Source organism: Triticum urartu, chromosome 3 (assembly GCF_003073215.2).
Source record: "Triticum urartu cultivar G1812 chromosome 3, Tu2.1, whole genome shotgun sequence".
Taxonomy (NCBI): Eukaryota; Viridiplantae; Streptophyta; class Magnoliopsida; order Poales; family Poaceae; genus Triticum; species Triticum urartu.
The window spans coordinates 680105115-680124077 of NC_053024.1; the positions used below are offsets into that span (position 1 = coordinate 680105115).

General features: G+C 47.2%; 1 protein-coding gene across 3 annotated transcripts; it reads left to right on the forward strand.

The window, feature by feature from the left end:
- Positions 1 to 2516: 2516 nt before the first annotated feature.
- LOC125549098 (short-chain dehydrogenase TIC 32, chloroplastic-like) lies at positions 2517 to 4632 on the forward strand. Of its 3 annotated transcripts, none has more exons than XM_048712585.1 (4): positions 2517 to 3045; positions 3138 to 3353; positions 3423 to 3499; positions 4387 to 4632. In XM_048712585.1, exons 1-4 carry the CDS (start codon positions 2856 to 2858, stop codon positions 4435 to 4437), a joined length of 534 nt encoding a protein of 177 aa, XP_048568542.1. In that variant the 5' UTR covers positions 2517 to 2855; the 3' UTR covers positions 4438 to 4632. The 3 variants fall into 3 exon arrangements, with proteins under 3 accessions (XP_048568542.1, XP_048568543.1, XP_048568544.1); XM_048712586.1 differs by having other exon boundaries at positions 2518 to 3045; positions 3423 to 3493; XM_048712587.1 differs by lacking the exon at positions 3423 to 3499 and having other exon boundaries at positions 2523 to 3045.
- The last annotated feature ends 14331 nt before the right edge of the window (positions 4633 to 18963 follow it).

Genomic DNA, 18963 nt, shown 5'->3' on the forward strand with positions numbered 1-18963 from the left:
TCTGAGAACACTTTTTTAAAATAATTGACGCATTACAAGTTTGTTATTTTTCCTAGGAACTTGGCCACATATAATCACACAATGCGAAGGTTTCCCAATTTTTTGATTTTATTGAATTTTTTATGCCTGTTTCAAAATGCTGTCAAAACGGCGGGAATGACCGTTCCTAGCTAGTGGTTGAATCTTGGAATTGTTTTGGTGTTTCTATGATTAAATAGATACTTATGTACCTAGAAATGATTTTTGGAAAAAATAAAGAGCAAACTACAAGGCAGCTACAGTTCAAATTTGACCCGCTTCCAACTGAATCGGCGGAAATTTGTCATTTTCACGAGAGGTGGATCAAAACTTCTGACACCCAACCATTTGGTCAATTGTACATTAAATATGTCCTAGTATTTTACAAAATTTACTTGTTACAATTTTGCAACAAATATATGGTAGGCCCTTCACAAAAAAATCTCTTTTCTGGCACTCGAAAAATGGAAAATGAATTTTTTGTCCAAAGAAAATGAAAACTTCCTTAAGTAACATTGTTTGTCATTCCAATATGCACCCTTGTGCACAATATGAGATCATTTGAACAAACTATGCCACGTATGTGGCCATAAGATTGAGCATTTGGGTTGAAAGCCATTCATCTTCACACTTGATAGCTCGTTTCTGAGAACACTTTTTTTAAATATTCGCCGTATTACAAGTTTATAATTTTTCTGGTAACTTGGTCACATATAATGACGCAATGCGAAGGTTTTCCAATTTTTTGAATTTTTTTGAATTTTTTATGCCCGTTTCAAAATGCGGTCAAAACGGCGGGAATGTCTGTTCCTAGCTAGTGCTGAATCTTGGAATTTTTTTGGTGTTTCTCTGATTAAATAGATACTTATGTACCTAGAAATAATTTTTGGAAAAAATAAATAGCAAACTATGAGGCACCTGCAGTTCAAATTTGACCCGCTTCCACCTGAATCGGCGACAATTTGTCTTTTTCACCAGAGGTGGATCAAGGCTTTTGACACCCAACCATTTTGTCAATTGTGCATTAAATATGTCTTAGTATTTTAGAAAAATGATTTGGTCCAATTTTGCAACAATTATTTGGGAGGTCCTTCACAAAAAAACCTTCTTTTGGGCACTCGAAAAATGGAAAATGGTTTTTTCATCCAAAGAAAATGAAAACTTCCTTAGGCAACATTATTTGCCATTCCAATATGCACCCTTGTGCACAATATGAGATGATTTAAACAAACTATGCCATGAATGTGGCCATAAGATTGATCATTTGGCTTGAAAGCAATTGATCTCCACACGTGATAGCTCGTTTCTGCGAAGACTTTTTTAAAATAATTGCTGTATTACAAGTTTTTTATTTTTGCTGCTAACTTGGCCACATATAATGACACAATGCAAAGGTTTCCCAATTTTTTTGATTTTTTTTGAATTTTTTATGCCCGTTTCAAAATGCGGTCAAAACGGCGGGAATGACCGTTCCTAGCTAGTGGTTGAATTCTTGGAATTTTTTGGGAATTCCAATATGCACCCTTGTGCACAATATGAGATGATTTAAACAAACTATGCCATGAATGTGGCCATAAGATTGATCATTTGGCTTGAAAGCAATTGATCTCCACACGTGATAGCTCGTTTCTGCGAAGACTTTTTTAAAATAATTGCTGTATTACAAGTTTTTTATTTTTGCTGCTAACTTGGCCACATATAATGACACAATGCAAAGGTTTCCCAATTTTTTTGATTTTTTTTGAATTTTTTATGCCCGTTTCAAAATGCGGTCAAAACGGCGGGAATGACCGTTCCTAGCTAGTGGTTGAATCTTGGAATTTTTTTGGTGTTTCTCTGACTAAATAGATACTTATGTACCTATAAATGATTTTTGGAAAAAATAAATAGCAAACTATGAGGCACCTGCAGTTCAAATTTGACCCGCTTCCAGCTGAATCAGCGGAGATTTGTCTTTTTCACCAGAGGTGGATCAAGGCTTTTAACACCCAACCATTTTGTCAATTGTGCATTAAATATGTCCTAGTATTTTAGAAAATTGATTTGGTCCAATTTTGCAACAAATATATGGTAGGTCCTTCACAAAAAAACTCATTTCGGGCACTCAAAAAATGGAAAATGATTTTTTTGCCAAAAAACTCATTTCTCATGACATATTTTTAAAGATATTTATCTTATTTCATGTTTGTTACTTTTCCTGAAAACTTATTCACATTTGGTGACACAATGAGAATGTTTTTCATTTTCTTTTTGAATTTTCTCAGGTCATAAAATAGCTGATATGATTTTAACACGCTATTTTTAGTCAACTACGACCAATTTAAATGGTCATAACGTGGTACTGCATTTTGATTGGTCCATGGACGTCTCACGCGGATCGTGCCTGGAACACCGTCTGATGCTCGCGGATCCAACGGCAGTCCTCGGCCCACCACACCAACCCCAAGCCCACCTAAGCCGAAACCCTAGCTCTACTCGTGGACGTTTTCCATCCACCCCCCCGCCTCCTTTCTTTCTCTGCCTTCTTTCTTTCTCTGCTCCTCATTCCCTCACGCACCCACAATCCCTCCCCCGAAACGCTTGCTGCCGCCACCTACGCCTCTTGTTCCGGCGTGCTCCGGCGGGCCTCGCCGGTGTGCAGCCCAGATCCGAGCTCCCCTGCCTCCGCTCTTCCCTCCCCTCCGGCCAGATCCGCCTCTTGCATCCCCGGTAGCTCATCCCCAACCCCTTCCCATGGCTAGGATTTCGAGGGTGGCGTTCCCACCAATTCCGGCGCGGCGGCGGTGACAGTGCTCCGCCCTCTTCGACGCCCACCAATCTAGCCGCACGGCACGGCCATGGCCATGGCGGCGGCCAGATCCACCCCCTCCCTCATCTCCTCGCTGCCGCCACCTCCTCCTCATCCTGCAGCGGCGCGTCCCGCCACCACCTCCTTCCTCGAGCGTCCCGCAGCGACGCCCATCGCGTCTCGGAGCTGGACGACGGCGCGGTGGAGAGGGAGCCGGCGGCAGCGTCGCGTGATGGCAGGTGACGAGTCCTCATCTTTTCCTTGGTCCTCTCTGCTCCCTCCCTCGTTCCATCTGATTCGATTCGCTGAATCGGTTGCCTGCCACTGACAGGTGCGTCGAGCGGGATCGGCGCGGAGACGGCGCGTGGTGCCCACGTCGTCATGGCCGTCCGCAACCTCGCCGCTGCAGAGGCCGTTCGCCAGGCCGTCCTCGCCGAGACCCCCGACGCGAGCGTGGAAGTAATGGAGCTGGACCTCTCCTCGTTGGCATTTGTCCGCAAGTTCGCGCCGACTTCGCCGCCAGTGGCCTCTCGCTCAACATCCTCATGTAAGGCAGCCCTACTTCTCGCTTCTACTAGTCCCAATCATGCGAAAAGCACTTATAGTTGAGGTTCAGTCAGGGGTTGTCAAGACGAGGTTCAGGTTCAGGCCCATCGCGATTTCTTGGGACCATTCATTCAGCTTCAGGTTCAGGTTCAGTTAGGAGCTGTCTGTCGGCCATTAAATTCTAAAAAAACTCTGCATCATGAGTAGTAGGTAGCAGAACAGCGACATGGCCGTATCACTTTGGCTGCAACTTGATACTTTCAGTCAACATTGAGCAGATTTAATTCATTCCTGGGTTTCTTTTCTACTTCAACTTGGACTATAACATGCTGCTAGTTGGAATATAAATGTTGCAACACTTAGTAGATCATGGACATTATGGAAGTTCACAGGGTGGGAAAAAAATGGCATGGGTGGTTGCATCTGCACTGGTCCTGTCGGGAGACCACACATGCATCATATTGCTCTTGAAGTAATATGCGGTTGTTGTCTCGCCGTGGTTGTTCAAACTGAGATGTACCCAGTTGATTCGTCATCTCGGGTCATAAATTTTTCTGCATTCCCTGTTGTTGTAGCTTGTTGGATGCATAGTTTGATCTCCCAATGGGAATTATTAGTGAATGGTGATGTAGTAGCTGGTATGCTTGATGCGTGTATGTGCATCTCTTTACTGTTTTGCTAGAACCATAAATCCTGATGCGCATGATGATCATGGTCTGGTTTGTTTGATCTATTCTGCTGGTGCTTAAAATTTGACATGCCTGGATTCTAAAACTCGTTCTTACAATTTTCATTTCTATGATCAATTTAGAGAGTTGGACATGTCAGTATATTATATACCAAAAAAATTCCTAGCTAGTGAGAACATTTTAGTCACTCCATGAACGCATACTGGTTAGTGTTAGTCATATTATTTATGTACATGGAATTTGCTGTCAATTCTTGATTATAAGTTATTGGATCCCTCATTGGCTACTATTTGATGTTCTGTACCTGTTCTTATTCTTATATGTTCATTCTTATTTTTTGCACAGGTGAAGTGCGAATCCATGTCCGAAGCTGTGAAGCATATCAGCAAAGAGTAGCATATTATGTGTTGTAGTTGTAGGCAGTAGTAGGCACATCTGGGTTGTAATATACTGTAACGATTGTAATAGATTAATGCAGTATTGTTTTGGAACAATTTCATTTGCTCTCTGGTCTATTCAAAACAATGATTGTGTATGTGCTTTGAATACCCGTGAAATGGAAACCTGACAAGTTATAATGGTTGTTTGACATATTTTGAAATTTTTGATGTGTGGGATCAATTTTGTGATAAGCCTGACAAGTGGGACCAATCTGATTGGTGGGACCAGTGGCAAAAAAAGGACGAAAATAAAAAACCAGTAGACTGTAAAAGGCTACATCTTAGAAAAAAAGGCCGAATTAATGGCCCAAGCCCATGTAGCTAGCGAAAATTAACAAGAAAAAAATACATTAAAAAGGCCGAATTGTTGGGCTAGGCCCATGTAGAAAATCGAATTGGACTGGGCTGAATCTTGTGTCACGTCAGATTGCCACGCTGGATGCCTACGTGGCCTGGGGAGGTTGCTAGTGGCCAAAACGCCACAGTAGACGTATTTTGGTCATAAACGTCTTCGACCATTCCAGAAGAAAGGTCGCTGTAGTCAGTTTATGACCGCCAGCTTTTGACCTTCTGTTTTTGGTCACAAAAAGGTCACAAATGGAAATTTGTGACCTTTCAGTGACCAATAGTGGTGGTCACAAATTGACATATTTATTGTAGTGAGGAGGTGGAGGAGGTCTATTTATAGTCTAGTGGGCGAAGGGGCAAGTGAGGGGGCGAAAGAGGTACATGGGCCTCGGCCAGAAACATTGCACGCAGACAAGGCCCGGATGATCCGGATGGGGGGTCCGGATGATCCGACCATCGTCCGGATGATCCAGATGGGGGTCCGGATGATCCGACCGTCGTCCGGATGATCTGGGAGGGGGTCCGGATAATCCGGCTTCACACGAGGCTTTCGGTTGTCTTCGGCGCAGATAGCCGGACGATCCGAGGAAGGGTCCGGATGATCCGGCTGAGCCTGGATGATTCTGACGGCGGTCCGGATATCCGGCCTGGTTCGAGCAGTCGCTCCGTCTTCTTCTCCTTTCTTCCGTCTTCTCTTCCACGCTTCCCTCATGGACGGTGTAGTCGTTCCTTGGCGCTTGCACTCCTCCTCGACATCCGTGAATGTCACATCCCTAGTTCTGGTATGACCTAGACTAGGTAGTCATGTGTGCATCATGTTTAAATTTCATTTAAATTTGAAATGGAGATTTGTGAAACCCTCAGAAATTATTGGTCAGAGGTAAAAATTGCTCCAAAAGGGTCCAAGAAAATGTTCATGTTGCTCTCTGAAACTATTGGTCAGAGGTAAAATTCTAACAAATATTTTTAGGAGGTCATAAATATTTATTTAGGCCATTTGGAATTAATGCCTAATTATTTGCATTGGAGATATATATGTTATATATATAATATATGTACAAAACTTATGCCAGTTGTCGAGGAGCTCTGGAATAATACCACTAGGTCCTACAAAAATTGGCATAGGAAAATAAATTGGTTTAGTATTTTACTAAATCATAAAACAAATGTCAGAAAATAGAAAAGAAAACAAAGATGGAAAACGCTTACCTGTGCTCACCCGAGGCCTGGCACTGTGCGGCCCAGCTGGCCGGCCCAGCCGACTGGCCAGTGCCAGTTGTCCTCCACCTCCCGCCAGGAGGCCAGGGGCGTGTGGCTGACGCGTGCGCACTGCCGTGCCGCCACGCCACCTGCCTGCCTGTCCTCCCCCCCGTCGCATAGATGCCCCGTGCGGCGCCACGCGCCGCCCCGCACCTCTCCCTCTCTCTCCCGTGGCCTCCCCTCCTCTCTCTCGCTCTTTCTCGCGCGACGTCCGAACACCACCGTCGACATCGCACACCGTTGCCGCGCCCACCGCCACGGCCTCGCCCCTCCGACAAGTCCAACAGCTCCGCGATGTCGTCCTCGTCTTCTCCGTTGAGCCACGCGCCCCAGGAGGCCCTAGAGCGCCTCCATCGCCGTCGTCTTCATCTCCGGCCGACGTGGATCCCCATCGCCGCCCCGTCAACCACAGCGCGTCCCCGAGCTCGCCGTCAAGCCCATCGAGATTGCTGTGAGCTTCTGCTCCATTCCTCTCTCTCTATTTAGCCGTTTGCGTGCCGTAGCCCCGTCTGCCACCCTGGCCGTAGCACCTCGCCACCGTTCATGTCGCCGCCGTCGTCTTGGCCACCGCAGCTCACGCCCGCGCACGCCAACACGCTCAATAGCCCCCAGCAAGCCAACGCTGCTGCCCGCAGCTCCTGCCGTGCCCTGCAGCACCCACGCGCACTTGGCCGAACTCCGGCCGCCGCCCCGAGCTTCGCTCCGGCGAGCTCCGCCACCCCCGCAGCCTCCCGTCCACTCCCCTGGATGTGCGCGAGCACCAGCTCCTCGGAGATGGTCTCCGCCGCCCAAATGGTCGCCGGAGCGACGATCCCGAGCCCCTCCGCCGCGTTCGGCCTCGCCGGCGGCTAAACGTCTGCGGGTTGACTGGGTTTGACCCCCCAGTTGACCAGATTTGACCCGTGTGGGTCAATGACAGGTGGGGCCCTTCTCTGACTAAATCTGTAGATAGGTTGTTGTTAGTGCTAATTAACCTCTGATTAATTAACTGTGACACTGACGTGTGGACCCCACACATCAGATTTGACCTGGACAACCACGTTGACTCGCTGACGTAGTGATGACGTCATGCTAACGTAGTTATCCATTTCCTGGATTTTATTTAGTCAGAAAATTCCAAAAAATGTTATAAACATCTAAAAATCACAGAAATTCAACCGTAGCTCACATTGAAATAATTTATATATGAAAAATGATCAGAAAAAATTAATCTATCCTTCTGTAACAGTTTCATGCATGATAAACCAACTTAAACCTGCTGTATAGGTGAAAACACATAAATGGCACTTATAAATGTTAAATTTGGAGTTGCATTTGAACCCTTGGTTCAAATGGGCTTCATTCAAATAGAATGCTAAATGCATTAGCACAAACAACATCACATCCACATGCCATGTTCATGCATCATATTGTTGCATATGTTGTGTATTGATTGCCGGCACCGTCCTTCTCAATAGGTCCTGCTCCGGAGAGTGTTCCAGAGTACTTGTCTATGAAGCAGTGCCCCTTGTTGATCTACCAGGCAAGCAAACCCCCTTGTTCATCCCGATATGATCCCACTCTCTCGCTCCTGCTCTCTTTTATTGCATTAGGACAATAGCAATTCAACTGCTACTTTATGTTGTGGTAGTTGAACCCATTCCTCTGCATGACCTGTCATTGCCACAGTAAATAGTTCAAACCCACTAGCATGTGTAGGAGTTGATTGAGCCATGTTGTGTTCCTACCATGCCATGCCTACTATTGCTTAGAGTTGTGTCAGGTCTGATTCATTGGGAATGAATTGGAGTGTTATGATATGTTCTGGTGCTGAGAGTTAAGTGTGTGAACACGATTTGGTAAAGGTAGCGGTGAGAGGCCATGTAGGAGTACATGGTGGGTTGTCTCATTGGAACCGTCCTTAAGCACTGAGTTCTGTGTATGTTTTCCAATGACTAGATACTAGCACACATTGGGTTCTGGTAACTCGACCCCTCTCGACTTATTAACCGACTTGGTCTCTGTCCAGGAGTCGCAAATAGTTTCTAGTGTTTGTAGGTAGTGTTAGTAGTCTACCAAGTGGCACCCGGCCAGGTGGGCTTGGGACAGACTAGGCACAAGTGGCACGGTGTACCAAGCGTAGATCCATCCGGCGAGGTGGGCTTGGGAACCCTGCACACATCGTTTGGGGCCATGAGCGACACCCCGGCCGGATCTCCTTGCGGATGGAACCCGAATAGGCGATAAACCTGGACTAGAGTCTTGTGTGGTTAGTTAGGTCGTGGCCGACTCCCTCGCTAGGCTTCCGCTTGAAGGTTGCCGAGATACATGACGTGTACATGGTGATAAGTGGTGAGAGCGTGTGTGAAGAAGTACACCCCTGCAGGGTTATCATGATCTATTCGAATAGTCGTGTCCTCAGTTATGGACTTCTTGGATGCTTACGTGGTACATAGACAACTTAAACTGGATACTCTAAAATGCCCAAGACAAGTGTGAGTGCTATGGATGGCCTTCTCGTAGAGAGACGGGGATGAATCCGTAGTAGTGTATTGATGTGGTGATTAGTGGACTCGTGTGCGCTGCCTCACCTCAAAGAAGTTACTCGTAGTCGTAGAATAGGTTAGCCACTGGGTCAAAGCTGGCTTGCTGCAACTAAACCCCACATTACCTTCTTGATACAAATGCATGTATGATAGGATCTGATGTAAGTATTGCTGAGTACCTTTGTACTCACGTTTTCCTTATTTATGTTTTGCAGATGACACATTTGTCTCACTAGTAGTTCCGCTTGGACTTCGACGAGTAGCTTGTTACCTCAGCTACGATCTTGTACCCTTGGGAGGGTCTTGTAGATAGTCAGGCTTCGCAGCCTTTTTCTTTTGTAGTTGTCTGTACTCAGACATGTAATGCTTCCGCTTGTTGCTTGTATGCTCTGAATGATGGGTCATGAGACCCCTGTTTGTATTAATGCTATGTGGCCCTTCTGGGCCTTTATCTATATGAGTTTGTGTTATGTTGTGATGTCATGTTGTACAGCACATACTTGCATGTTATGCGTACGTGTAACATGTATTGCTATGTGTGGGATCCGACAACCTAGTTGTCTATCCTTGGTAGCCTCTCTTATGGGGAAACGTAGTCTAGTGCTTCCACCAAGCCATGGTAGTCCGCTACAGCCCGGTTTACTGGATTCCTGTTAGCCCAGTTGCTACAGCCCGGATTCACATGCTGCTGACCGACATGCTCGATGTTGTTTCATGTATGTCTGTCCCCGTAAGTTAGTGCCACTTTGGGTTCACGACTAGTCATGTCGGCCCGGGTTCTCTGTCATATGGATGCTAGCGACACTATCATATACGTGAGCCAAAAAGGCGCAAATGGTCCCGGCCATGGTAAGGCGACACTCGTGGGAATACCGTGCATGAGGCCGCAAAGTGATATGAGGTGTTACATGCTAGATCGGTGTGACTTAGAATCGGGGTCCTGACAGCTTTGGTATCAGAGCCTGACTGCCTGTAGGATTTCCAAGGCAACCTGGTCAAAGTTGAGTCTAGAAATTCTTTAGTTATGTAAGGGAATTGATTGTGGAAGGGAACGTAAGGCTCTTTTTACTCCTTATTCCTCATGCCCTTCTGATATGAGTCATCCTATTTTTCCTACGGGGTTAAGGAACTAGGCTTGCTCTTCTGTCTATCAGGATCATGTGTTACTACTCCGTAGTCTCTTAGGATTGGTTGGTCAGAGTCATATCCCAGTTCAAGTACCTCCGGTGTAGCCTGTTTAGTAATATCTCAGAACCTTGAGTGATGATGTTGAGTTTGGTGCTACCCCGTCTTTTGCAGAATGTATCATTTTGAGCATTTTACTGCCGTTATGCTGCCGGAATTGTCCTAGGAGTTTGAGAGATACTAAATTTACTTGTGCTACATGTTGCATCCTGTAGTTGTTGTTGACCTCGTCCTTGGTTCCGCTTCTCAGGATGTCGTCAGTTAACCGAAGTTCTGTTGCTCGTTGCCTGAACCACAGAGGTGGTAGGGATGAGGAGGATCCTCCCGACCAACCTTCGTTGGCAGAGTTCATGTTAGAGATGGAGAGGAACAAGCGTGAGTCTAACCGCTTGTTAGCACGTATCGAGGAGAACACCGCACCCCAGTGCAAAGAGTCAGCGACCATCCATGATTTCATTGGTCTGAAACCACCCACCTTCCATCATTCCATTGAGCCCCTCGATGCAAATGTCTGGCTCCATAGTATCACTCTCAAGCTGCGTTCTGCGAATGTAGCTGAAGGTGACAAGGTCACCTATGCTGCATATCACCTGGAAGGTCCTGCTAGTCTTTGGTGGCAGAACTATCAGGCTATGCTTCCAGCCGGTCAGATTCCTACCTGGAGAGATTTCACTGAGGCTTTTCGCGAGCATCACATTCCTGAATTCCTCATCGATCGCAAGAGAGAAGAGTTCTGTAGTTTCACCCAGGGTAAGATGGCTGTTGATGCTTACAGTAGAGAGTTTGAGAACCTCGCCCGCTATGCTGCAGAAGAAGTGTCCACGGACGCCAAGAAGCAGGCTAGGTTCCGGAAGGGTCTCAACCCCAAGTTGCGTCGTGATCTCCACTTGCACCATTGCAATACATTCCAGGCTCTTGTGAACAAGGCCATTAATGCGGAGACAACTCAGCTCACTTACGAGGAGTCTCGTAAGCACACCCGTGACTTGGGTTCTTCCCCCGGTTCTAGTTCTCAGAAGCGCCGGATTTGGGTTCTGAACTCTGCTCTTCCACCCGGCTACACACCGATGCCATCTTATGTGGCGCCTCACCCAGTTCAGCCATATGCTCCACCCAGGCCTATTGGTGGAGCGCCTGCCAATGAGGGTCCACGTCCTACCTCCAAGATTTGTTACAAGTGTGGAGAGCCAGGCCACATTGCCTGTATTTGCTCTCAGACCAGTGTTGCTTCATCCCAGCCCGAGAAGTCTGTTGGCCATGGTAGTAAGCCATCACGCAAGATGATCAGTGCCAAGTCAGCTCCCACTGAACATGGACGTGTGCATCACGTCTCAGCTAAAGATGCTCATGATGATCCAGATGTTGTTCTTGGTACACTCCTTGTCAACTGTCATCCATCTTCGGTTCTATTCGATACTAGAGCGTCTCATTCCTTCATTTCTGAAAGTTATGCCCGCTTGCACGACATGTCATTTTGTGATATGCCCTCCCCACTACTCATTCAAACTCCTAGATCCAAATGGCAAACTTCTAGGATAAGTTATGGCAATGAAATACATGTTGACCGACTTGTATTCCTAGCTTCCTTGATATCCCTTAAGTCTTCAGATATTAACATCATCTTGGGTATGGACTGGATGAAAGCTCATTATCCCAAGATTGATTGTTACACCAGGTCTGTTCAGCTCACACACCCGTCTGGCAAGATAGTCACTGTCTCCACCAGAATTGCAAAGCGTCAGCTTTATTCTCTTAATGCCAGCCCTCTTCCAGACCTTGAGGATATCCCGGTAGTCCGTGACTTTCCGGATGTCTTTCCTGAGGAACTGCCAGGTGTTCCGCCTGACAGAGATGTAGAGTTTGTCATAGATCTTATCCCAGGAACCGCCCCAATTTCTAGGAAACCTTAATTACAAGATGGCACCCTTAGAACTAGTTGAGCTTAAGAAACAACTTGATGAGTCCTTGCAAAAGGGTTTCATCCGTCCTAGTTCTTCTCCCTGGGCTTGCCCCGTCCTCTTCGTCAAGAAGAAGGATGGTACGGACGGGATGGTTGTAGATTATCGTCCCGTTAATTTGGTCACGATAAAGAACAAGTATCCGCTCCCCAGGATCAACGACCTGTATGGTCAGCTCGCTGGATCCTTAGTCTTTTCCAATATGGATTTGAGGTTAGGCTACCACCAAATCAAGATCAGAAACGGGGACATTCCTAAAACAGCTTTTGTCACTCGTTATGGTCAGTACGAGTACACCGTCATGTCCTTTGGTATAACCAATGCTCCAGCTACATTTTCCCGCTTGATGAACTCGATCTTCATGGAGTACTTAGATAAGTTCGTCATGGTTTACCTCGATGATATTCTTATTTACTTGAAGAACGAGGAAGAGCATGCCGAACACCTTAGACTTGTGTTAGAAAAACTCAGAGAGCACCGCCTTTATGCCAAGTTCTCCAAGTGCGAATTTTGGTTGCCAGAAGTGACCTACCTGGGCCACGTGATCTCTGCTAAGGGCATTGCTGTCAATCCCGAAAGAGTTCAAGCCATTCTTGATTGGACTCCACCTGAAACAGTTAAACAAGTTAGGAGTTTCCTTGGTCTAGCCATTTATTGTCGCCACTTCGTTGAAAACTTCTCCAAAGTGGCCAAACCTCTCACGGAACTTCTCAAGAAAGATAAAAAGTTTGAGTGGTCCCCACAGTGTGAGTACGGTTTTCAGGAACTGAAAAGACGCCTGACTTCTGCTCCCATACTTGTGCCACCGAATTTCACTAAAGACTTTGTTATCTACTGCGACGCCTCACGACAGGGACTAGGTTGCATTCTTATGCAGGATCGTCATGTGATTGCCTATGCATCTCGACAGTTGCATCCACATGAGGATAATTATCCTACACATGATCTAGAGCTTGCAGCTGTAGTCTATGCACTTAGGACATGGCGACATTACCTTCTTGGTAAACGTTGCGAGATTTACACCGATCACCAGAGTCTCAAGTATATCTTCACCCAACCAGATTTGAACCTTAGGCAAAGACGTTGGTTGGAGTTGATCTCAGATTACGACTTAGGGATTACCTACACCCCAGGCAAGGGCAATGTCATGGCTGATGCGCTAAGTCGTATGTCCTATTGCAACAATCTTATGTTGCAGCAGGGCCAACCACTTCTCTATGAGGAATTCTGTAAGCTTAATCTTCACATTGCTCCTCACGGATTCCTTTCTACCTTGGTGGCGAAGCCTACTCTTGTGGATCATATTATAGAAGCCCAGAAGCATGATACGGGGATTACCCGGATCAAGAGAAACATTGCCAAGGGTATTGCTGGTAGTTTCTCATTAGATAATCGAGGTGTTGTTTTCTTCGGAAACCGTCTGGTGGTTCCCAAGAAACAACATCTTTGACAACTGATCCTTAAGGAGGCGCATGAATCTCCTCTCACGATTCATCCCGGTAGTACTAAGATGTATTAGGACCTACGCCAGAGGTTTTGGTGGACTAGGATGAAGAGAGAAATCGCTCACTTCATTGCTAACTGTGACGTTTGTCGTCGCGTTAAGGCAGAACATCAAAGACCTGCTGGCACCCTTCAGCCTTTAGCTATTCCTGAGTGGAAATGGGATAAAGTTGGTATGGACTTCATCACCGGCTTTCCCAGGACCAATAGAGGGAATAATGCTATCTTCGTAGTCATTGATCGTCTTTCCAAAGTGGCTCACTTCCTACCTGTTCGAGAGAATATCACTGCTAGTCAGCTCGCTGACCTATATATTTCTCGAATAGTTTCACTTCATGGTGTTCCACCAGAGATCAATTCAGACCGTGGTAGTCTTTTCACTTCTCATTTCTGGGAGAGTTTCCAAACTGCCATGGGCACCCATCTTTCCTTCAGTACCACTTTCCACCCTCAATCAAGTGGTCAGGTGGAAAGGGTCAACCAAATTCTCGAAGACATGCTTAGAGCTTGTGTTATCTCATTCGGTATGGATTGGGGGAAGTGCCTTCCTTTCACCGAGTTTGCTTATAACAATAGCTACCAATCCAGCCTCAAGAAAGCTCCTTTTGAGATTCTGTATGGACGAAGATGTCGAACACCTTTGAACTGGTCAGAAACCGGTGAAAGACAATTCTTTGGACCGGACATGATCTAGGAGGCAGAAGAGCAAGTTCGCATCATTCGTGAGAATTTGAAAACAGCCCAATCTCGTCAAAAGAGTCAGTATGACCGCCGTCATAAGGAAATGACTTATGAGGTTGGCGACAAGGCTTACCTTCGGGTTACTCCTTTGAAGGGTACCCATCGTTTCGGTATCAAGGGCAAGTTGGATCCTCGTTACATTGGTCCCTTTCGCATTCTCGCTAAACGAGGAGAGGTTGCCTACCAGTTGGAACTACCCCCACATCTTTCCAGAGTGCATGATGTCTTCCACGTCTCTCAACTCAGGCATTGCTTCTCGGATCCCATCCGTGGAGTGGACCACGAAACGCTTGATCTCCAAGATAACCTCACATATCGAGAGTACCCTATTCGCATTCTTGATCAAGCAGAGCGTGTTACTCGACGTCAGAACATCAAGTTTTACAAGGTTCAGTGGTCTCATCACTCTGAGAGAGAAACTACTTGGGAGCGAGAAGATTGTCTTCGACTGGAGTACCCCACCTTCTTTCCATCGATCCATGAATCTCGGGACGAGATTCTTTCAAGTGGGGGCGAGTTGTCACATCCCTAGTTCTAGTATGAACTAGACTAGGTACTCATGTGCGCATCATGTTTAAATTTCATTTAAATTTGAAGTGGGGATTTGTCAAACCCTCAGAAATTATTTCTAGTAATAACCCAGATAAAAATTGCTCCAAAAGGGTCCAAGAAAATGTTCATGTTGCTCTATGAAAATATTGGTCACAGGTAAAATTCTAACAAATATTTTTAAGAGCTCATAAATATTTATTTTGGCCATTTGGAATTAATGCCTAATTATTTGCATTGGACATATATATGTTATATATATAATATATGTCCAAAACTTATGCCAGTTGTTGAGGAGCTCTGGAATAATACCACTAGCTCCTACAAAAATTGGCATAGGAAAATAAATTGGTTTAGTATTTTACTAAATCATAAAACAAATGTCAGAAAATAGAAAAGAAAACAAAGATGGAAAACGCTTACCTGTGCTCACCTGAGGCCTGGCACTGTGCAGCCCAGCTGGCCGGCCCAGCCGACTGGCCAGTGCTAGTCGTCCTCCACCTCCCGCCAGGAGGCCAGGGGCGTGTGGCCGACGCGTGCGCACCGCCGTGCCGCCACGGCACCTGCCGGCCTGTCCTTCCCCCTCCCGGTCGCCTCGATGCCCCGCACGGCGCCACGCGCCGCCCCGCACCTCTCCCTCTCTCTCCCGTGGCCTCCCTTCCTCTCTCTTGCTCTTTCTCGCACGACGTCCGAACACCACCGTCGATGCCGCACGCCGTTGACGCGCCCACCGCCACGGCCTCGCCCCTCCAACAAGTCCAACAGCTCCGCGTCGTCGTCCTCGTCCTCTTCGTTGAGCCACGCGCCCCAAGAGGCCCTGGAGCGCCTCCATCGCCGTCGTCTTCATCTCCGGCCACCGTGGATCCCCATCGTCGCCCCGTCGACCACAGCGCGTCTTCGAGCTCGCCGTCAAGCCCATCGAGATTGCTGTGAGCTTCTGCTCCGTTCCCCTCTCTCTGTTTAGCCGTTCGCGCGCCGTAGCCCCGTCTGCCACCCTGGCTGTAGCACCTCGCCGCTGTTCATGTCGCCGCCGTCGTCCTGGCCACCGCAGATCGCGCCCGCGCATGCCAACATGCTCAACAGCCCCCAGCAAGCCAACGCCGCTGCCCGCAGCTCCTGTCGTGCCCTGCAGCACCCGCCCGCACTTGGCCAAACTCCGCCCGCCGCCCCGAGCTTCGCTCCGGTGAGCTCCGCCGCCCCCGCAGCCTCCCGTCTGCTCCCCTGGATGCACGCGAGCACCAGCTCCTCGGAGATGGTCTCCGCCGCCCAAATGGTCGCCGGAGCGACGATCCCGAGCCCCTCCGCCGCGTTCGGCCTCGCCGGCGGGTTGACTGTGTGGGTCAATGACACGTGGGGCCCGTCTTTGACTAAATCTGTAGTTAGGTTATTGTTAGTGCTAATTAACCTCTGATTAATTAACTATGACACTAACGTGTGGACCCCGCACGTCAGATTTGACCTGCACAGCCACGTTGACTCGCTGACGTAGTGATGACATCATGCTGACGCAGTTATCCATTTCCTGGATTTTATTTAGTCAGGAAATTCCGGAAAATGTTATAAACTTCTAAAAATCACATAAATTCAACCATAGCTCAGATTGAAATAATTTATATATGAAAAATGATCATAAAAATATAATCTATCCATTTGTACCAGTTTCATGCATGATAAACCAACTTATACCTGCTGTATAGGTGAAAACACATAAATGGCACTTATAAATGTTAAATTTGGAGTTGCATTTGAACCCTTGGTTCAAATGGACTTCATTCAAATAGAATGCTAGATGCATTAGCACAAACAACATCACATCCACATGCCATGTTCATGCATCATATTGTTGCATATGTTGTGTACTGATTGCCGGCACCGTCCTTCTCGATAGGTCCTGCTCCGGAGAGTGTTGCAGAGTACCTGTCTGTGAAGCAGTGCCCCCTGTTGATCTACCAGGCAAGCAAACCCCCCTTGTTCATCCCGATATGATCCCACTCTCTCGCTCCTGCTCTCTTTTATTGCATTAGGATAATAGCGATTCAACTGCTACTTTATGTTGCGGTAGTTGAACCCATTCCTCTGCATGACCTGTCATTGCCACAGTAAATAGTTGAAACCCACTAGCATGTGTAGGAGTTGATTGAGCCATGTTTTGTTCCTACCATGCCATGCCTGCTATTGCTTAGAGTTGTGTCAGGTCCGATTCATTGGGAATGAATTGGAGTGTTATGATATGTTCTGGTGCTGAGAGTTAAGTGTGTGAACACGATTTGGTAAAGGTAGCGGTGAGAGGCCATGTAGGAGTACATGGTGGGTTGTCTCACTAGAACCGTCCTTAAGCACTGAGTTCTGTGTATGTTTTCCAATGACTAGATACTACCACACATTGGGTTCTGGTAACTCGACCCCTCTCGACTTATTAACCGACTTGGTCTCTGTCCAGGAGTCGCAAATAGTTTCTGGTGTTTGTAGGTAGTGTTAGTAGTCTACCAAGTGGCACCCGGCCAGGTGGGCTTGGGACAGACTAGGCACAAGTGGCACGGTGTACCAAGCATAGATCCATCCGGTGAGGTGGGCTTGGGAACCCTGCACACATCGTTTGGGGCCGTGAGCGACACCCCGGCCAGATCTCCTTGCGGATGGAACCTGAAGAGGCGATAAACCTGGACTAGAGTCTTGTGTGGTTAGTTAGGTCGTGGCCGACTCCCTCGCCAGGCTTCCGCTTGAAGGTTGCTGAGATACATGACGTGTACATGGTGATAAGTGGTGAGAGCGTGTGTGAAGAAGTACACCCCTGCAGGGTTATCATGATCTATTCGAATAGCCGTGTCCTCGGTTATGGACTTCTTGGATGCTTACGTGGTACATAGACAACTTAAACTGGATACTTTAAAATGCCCAAGACAAGTGTGAGTGCTATGGATGGCCTTCTCGTAGAGAGACGGGGATGAATCCGTAGTAGTGTATTGATGTGGTGATTAGTGGACTCGTGTGCGCTGCCTCACCTCAAACAAGTTACTCGTAGTCGTAGAATAGGTTAGCCACTGGGTCAAAGCTGGCTTGCTGCAACTAAACCCCACATTACCTTCTTGATACAAATGCATGTATGATAGGATCTTTGTACTCATGTTTTCCTTAGTTATGTTTTGCAGATGAGACATTTGTCTCACTAGTAGTTCCACTTGGACTTCGACGAGTAGCTTGTTACCTCAGCTACGATCTTGTACCCTTGGGAGGGTCTTGTAGATAGTCAGGCTTCGCAACCTTTTTGTTTTGTAGTTGTCTGTACTTAGACATGTAATGCTTTCGCTTGTTGCTTGTACGCTCTGAATGATGGGTCATGAGACCCCTGTTTGTATTAATGCTAGGTGGCCCTTTTGGGCCTTTATCTATATGAGTTTGCGTTATGTTGTGATGCCATGTTGTACAGCACATACTTGCATGTTATGCGTACGTGTAACGTGTATTGCTATGTGTGGGATCCGACAACCTAGTTGTCTATCCTTGGTAGTCTCTCTTATGGGGAAATGTAGTCTAGTGCTTCCATCGAGCCATGGTAGTCCGCTACAGCCCGGTTTACCGGAGTCCTGCTAGCCCAGCACTGCTGCTCCGGAACACTTAGATTGGCCGGCATGTGATTCACTTCATTCTTGTGTCTGTCCCTTCGGTGAAATGTCACGCGGTGACATCCGGAGTCCTTCCTAGCCTGCTACAGCTCGGGTTCCCGGAGTCCTGTTAGCCCAGTTGCTACAGCCCGGATTCACACGCTGCTGACCAACATGCTCGTTGTTGTTTCATGTATGCCTGTCCCCGTAAGTTAGTGCCACTTTGGGTTCACGACTAGTCATGTCGGCCCGGATTCTCTGTCATATGGATGCTAGCGATACTATCATATACGTGAGCCAAAAAGGCGCAAACAGTCCCGGCCATGGTAAGGCGATACCCGTGGGAATACCGTACGTGAGGCCGCAAAGTGATATGAGGTGTTACATGCTAGATCGGTGTGACTTAGAATTGGGGTCCCGATAGTGAAGCTCCGACAATACCTATGCATGCACACGGAAGGAGTGTCAAGTAGTATATCATCCTCGAGAGGGTCAAGTGAACACGTGTAAAGGAGATGATTCACCTTTGTGTATGTGAAGTAGATGTCACACGTGTCACTTGCCAAATGGACTCTTGACATGGTGATGTCCGTAGGATGCTCCGCATCATCCCCTCCCCCTTGGGAAAGATCCGACCTCGGATCAAAAACCAAATTACCATGGGAAAGAGATGGCGTCGCCGTGTAGGAGTGGTCGATCACCAAGTTCTCGTCATCTTGAAGCTCGAAATGGGCACTCTCCAATGTCGCACCGTCTCGTGATTCCTTCAAAAGGAGCAAAGATAACAAGCACTTGGAAAAACAAATGTGGT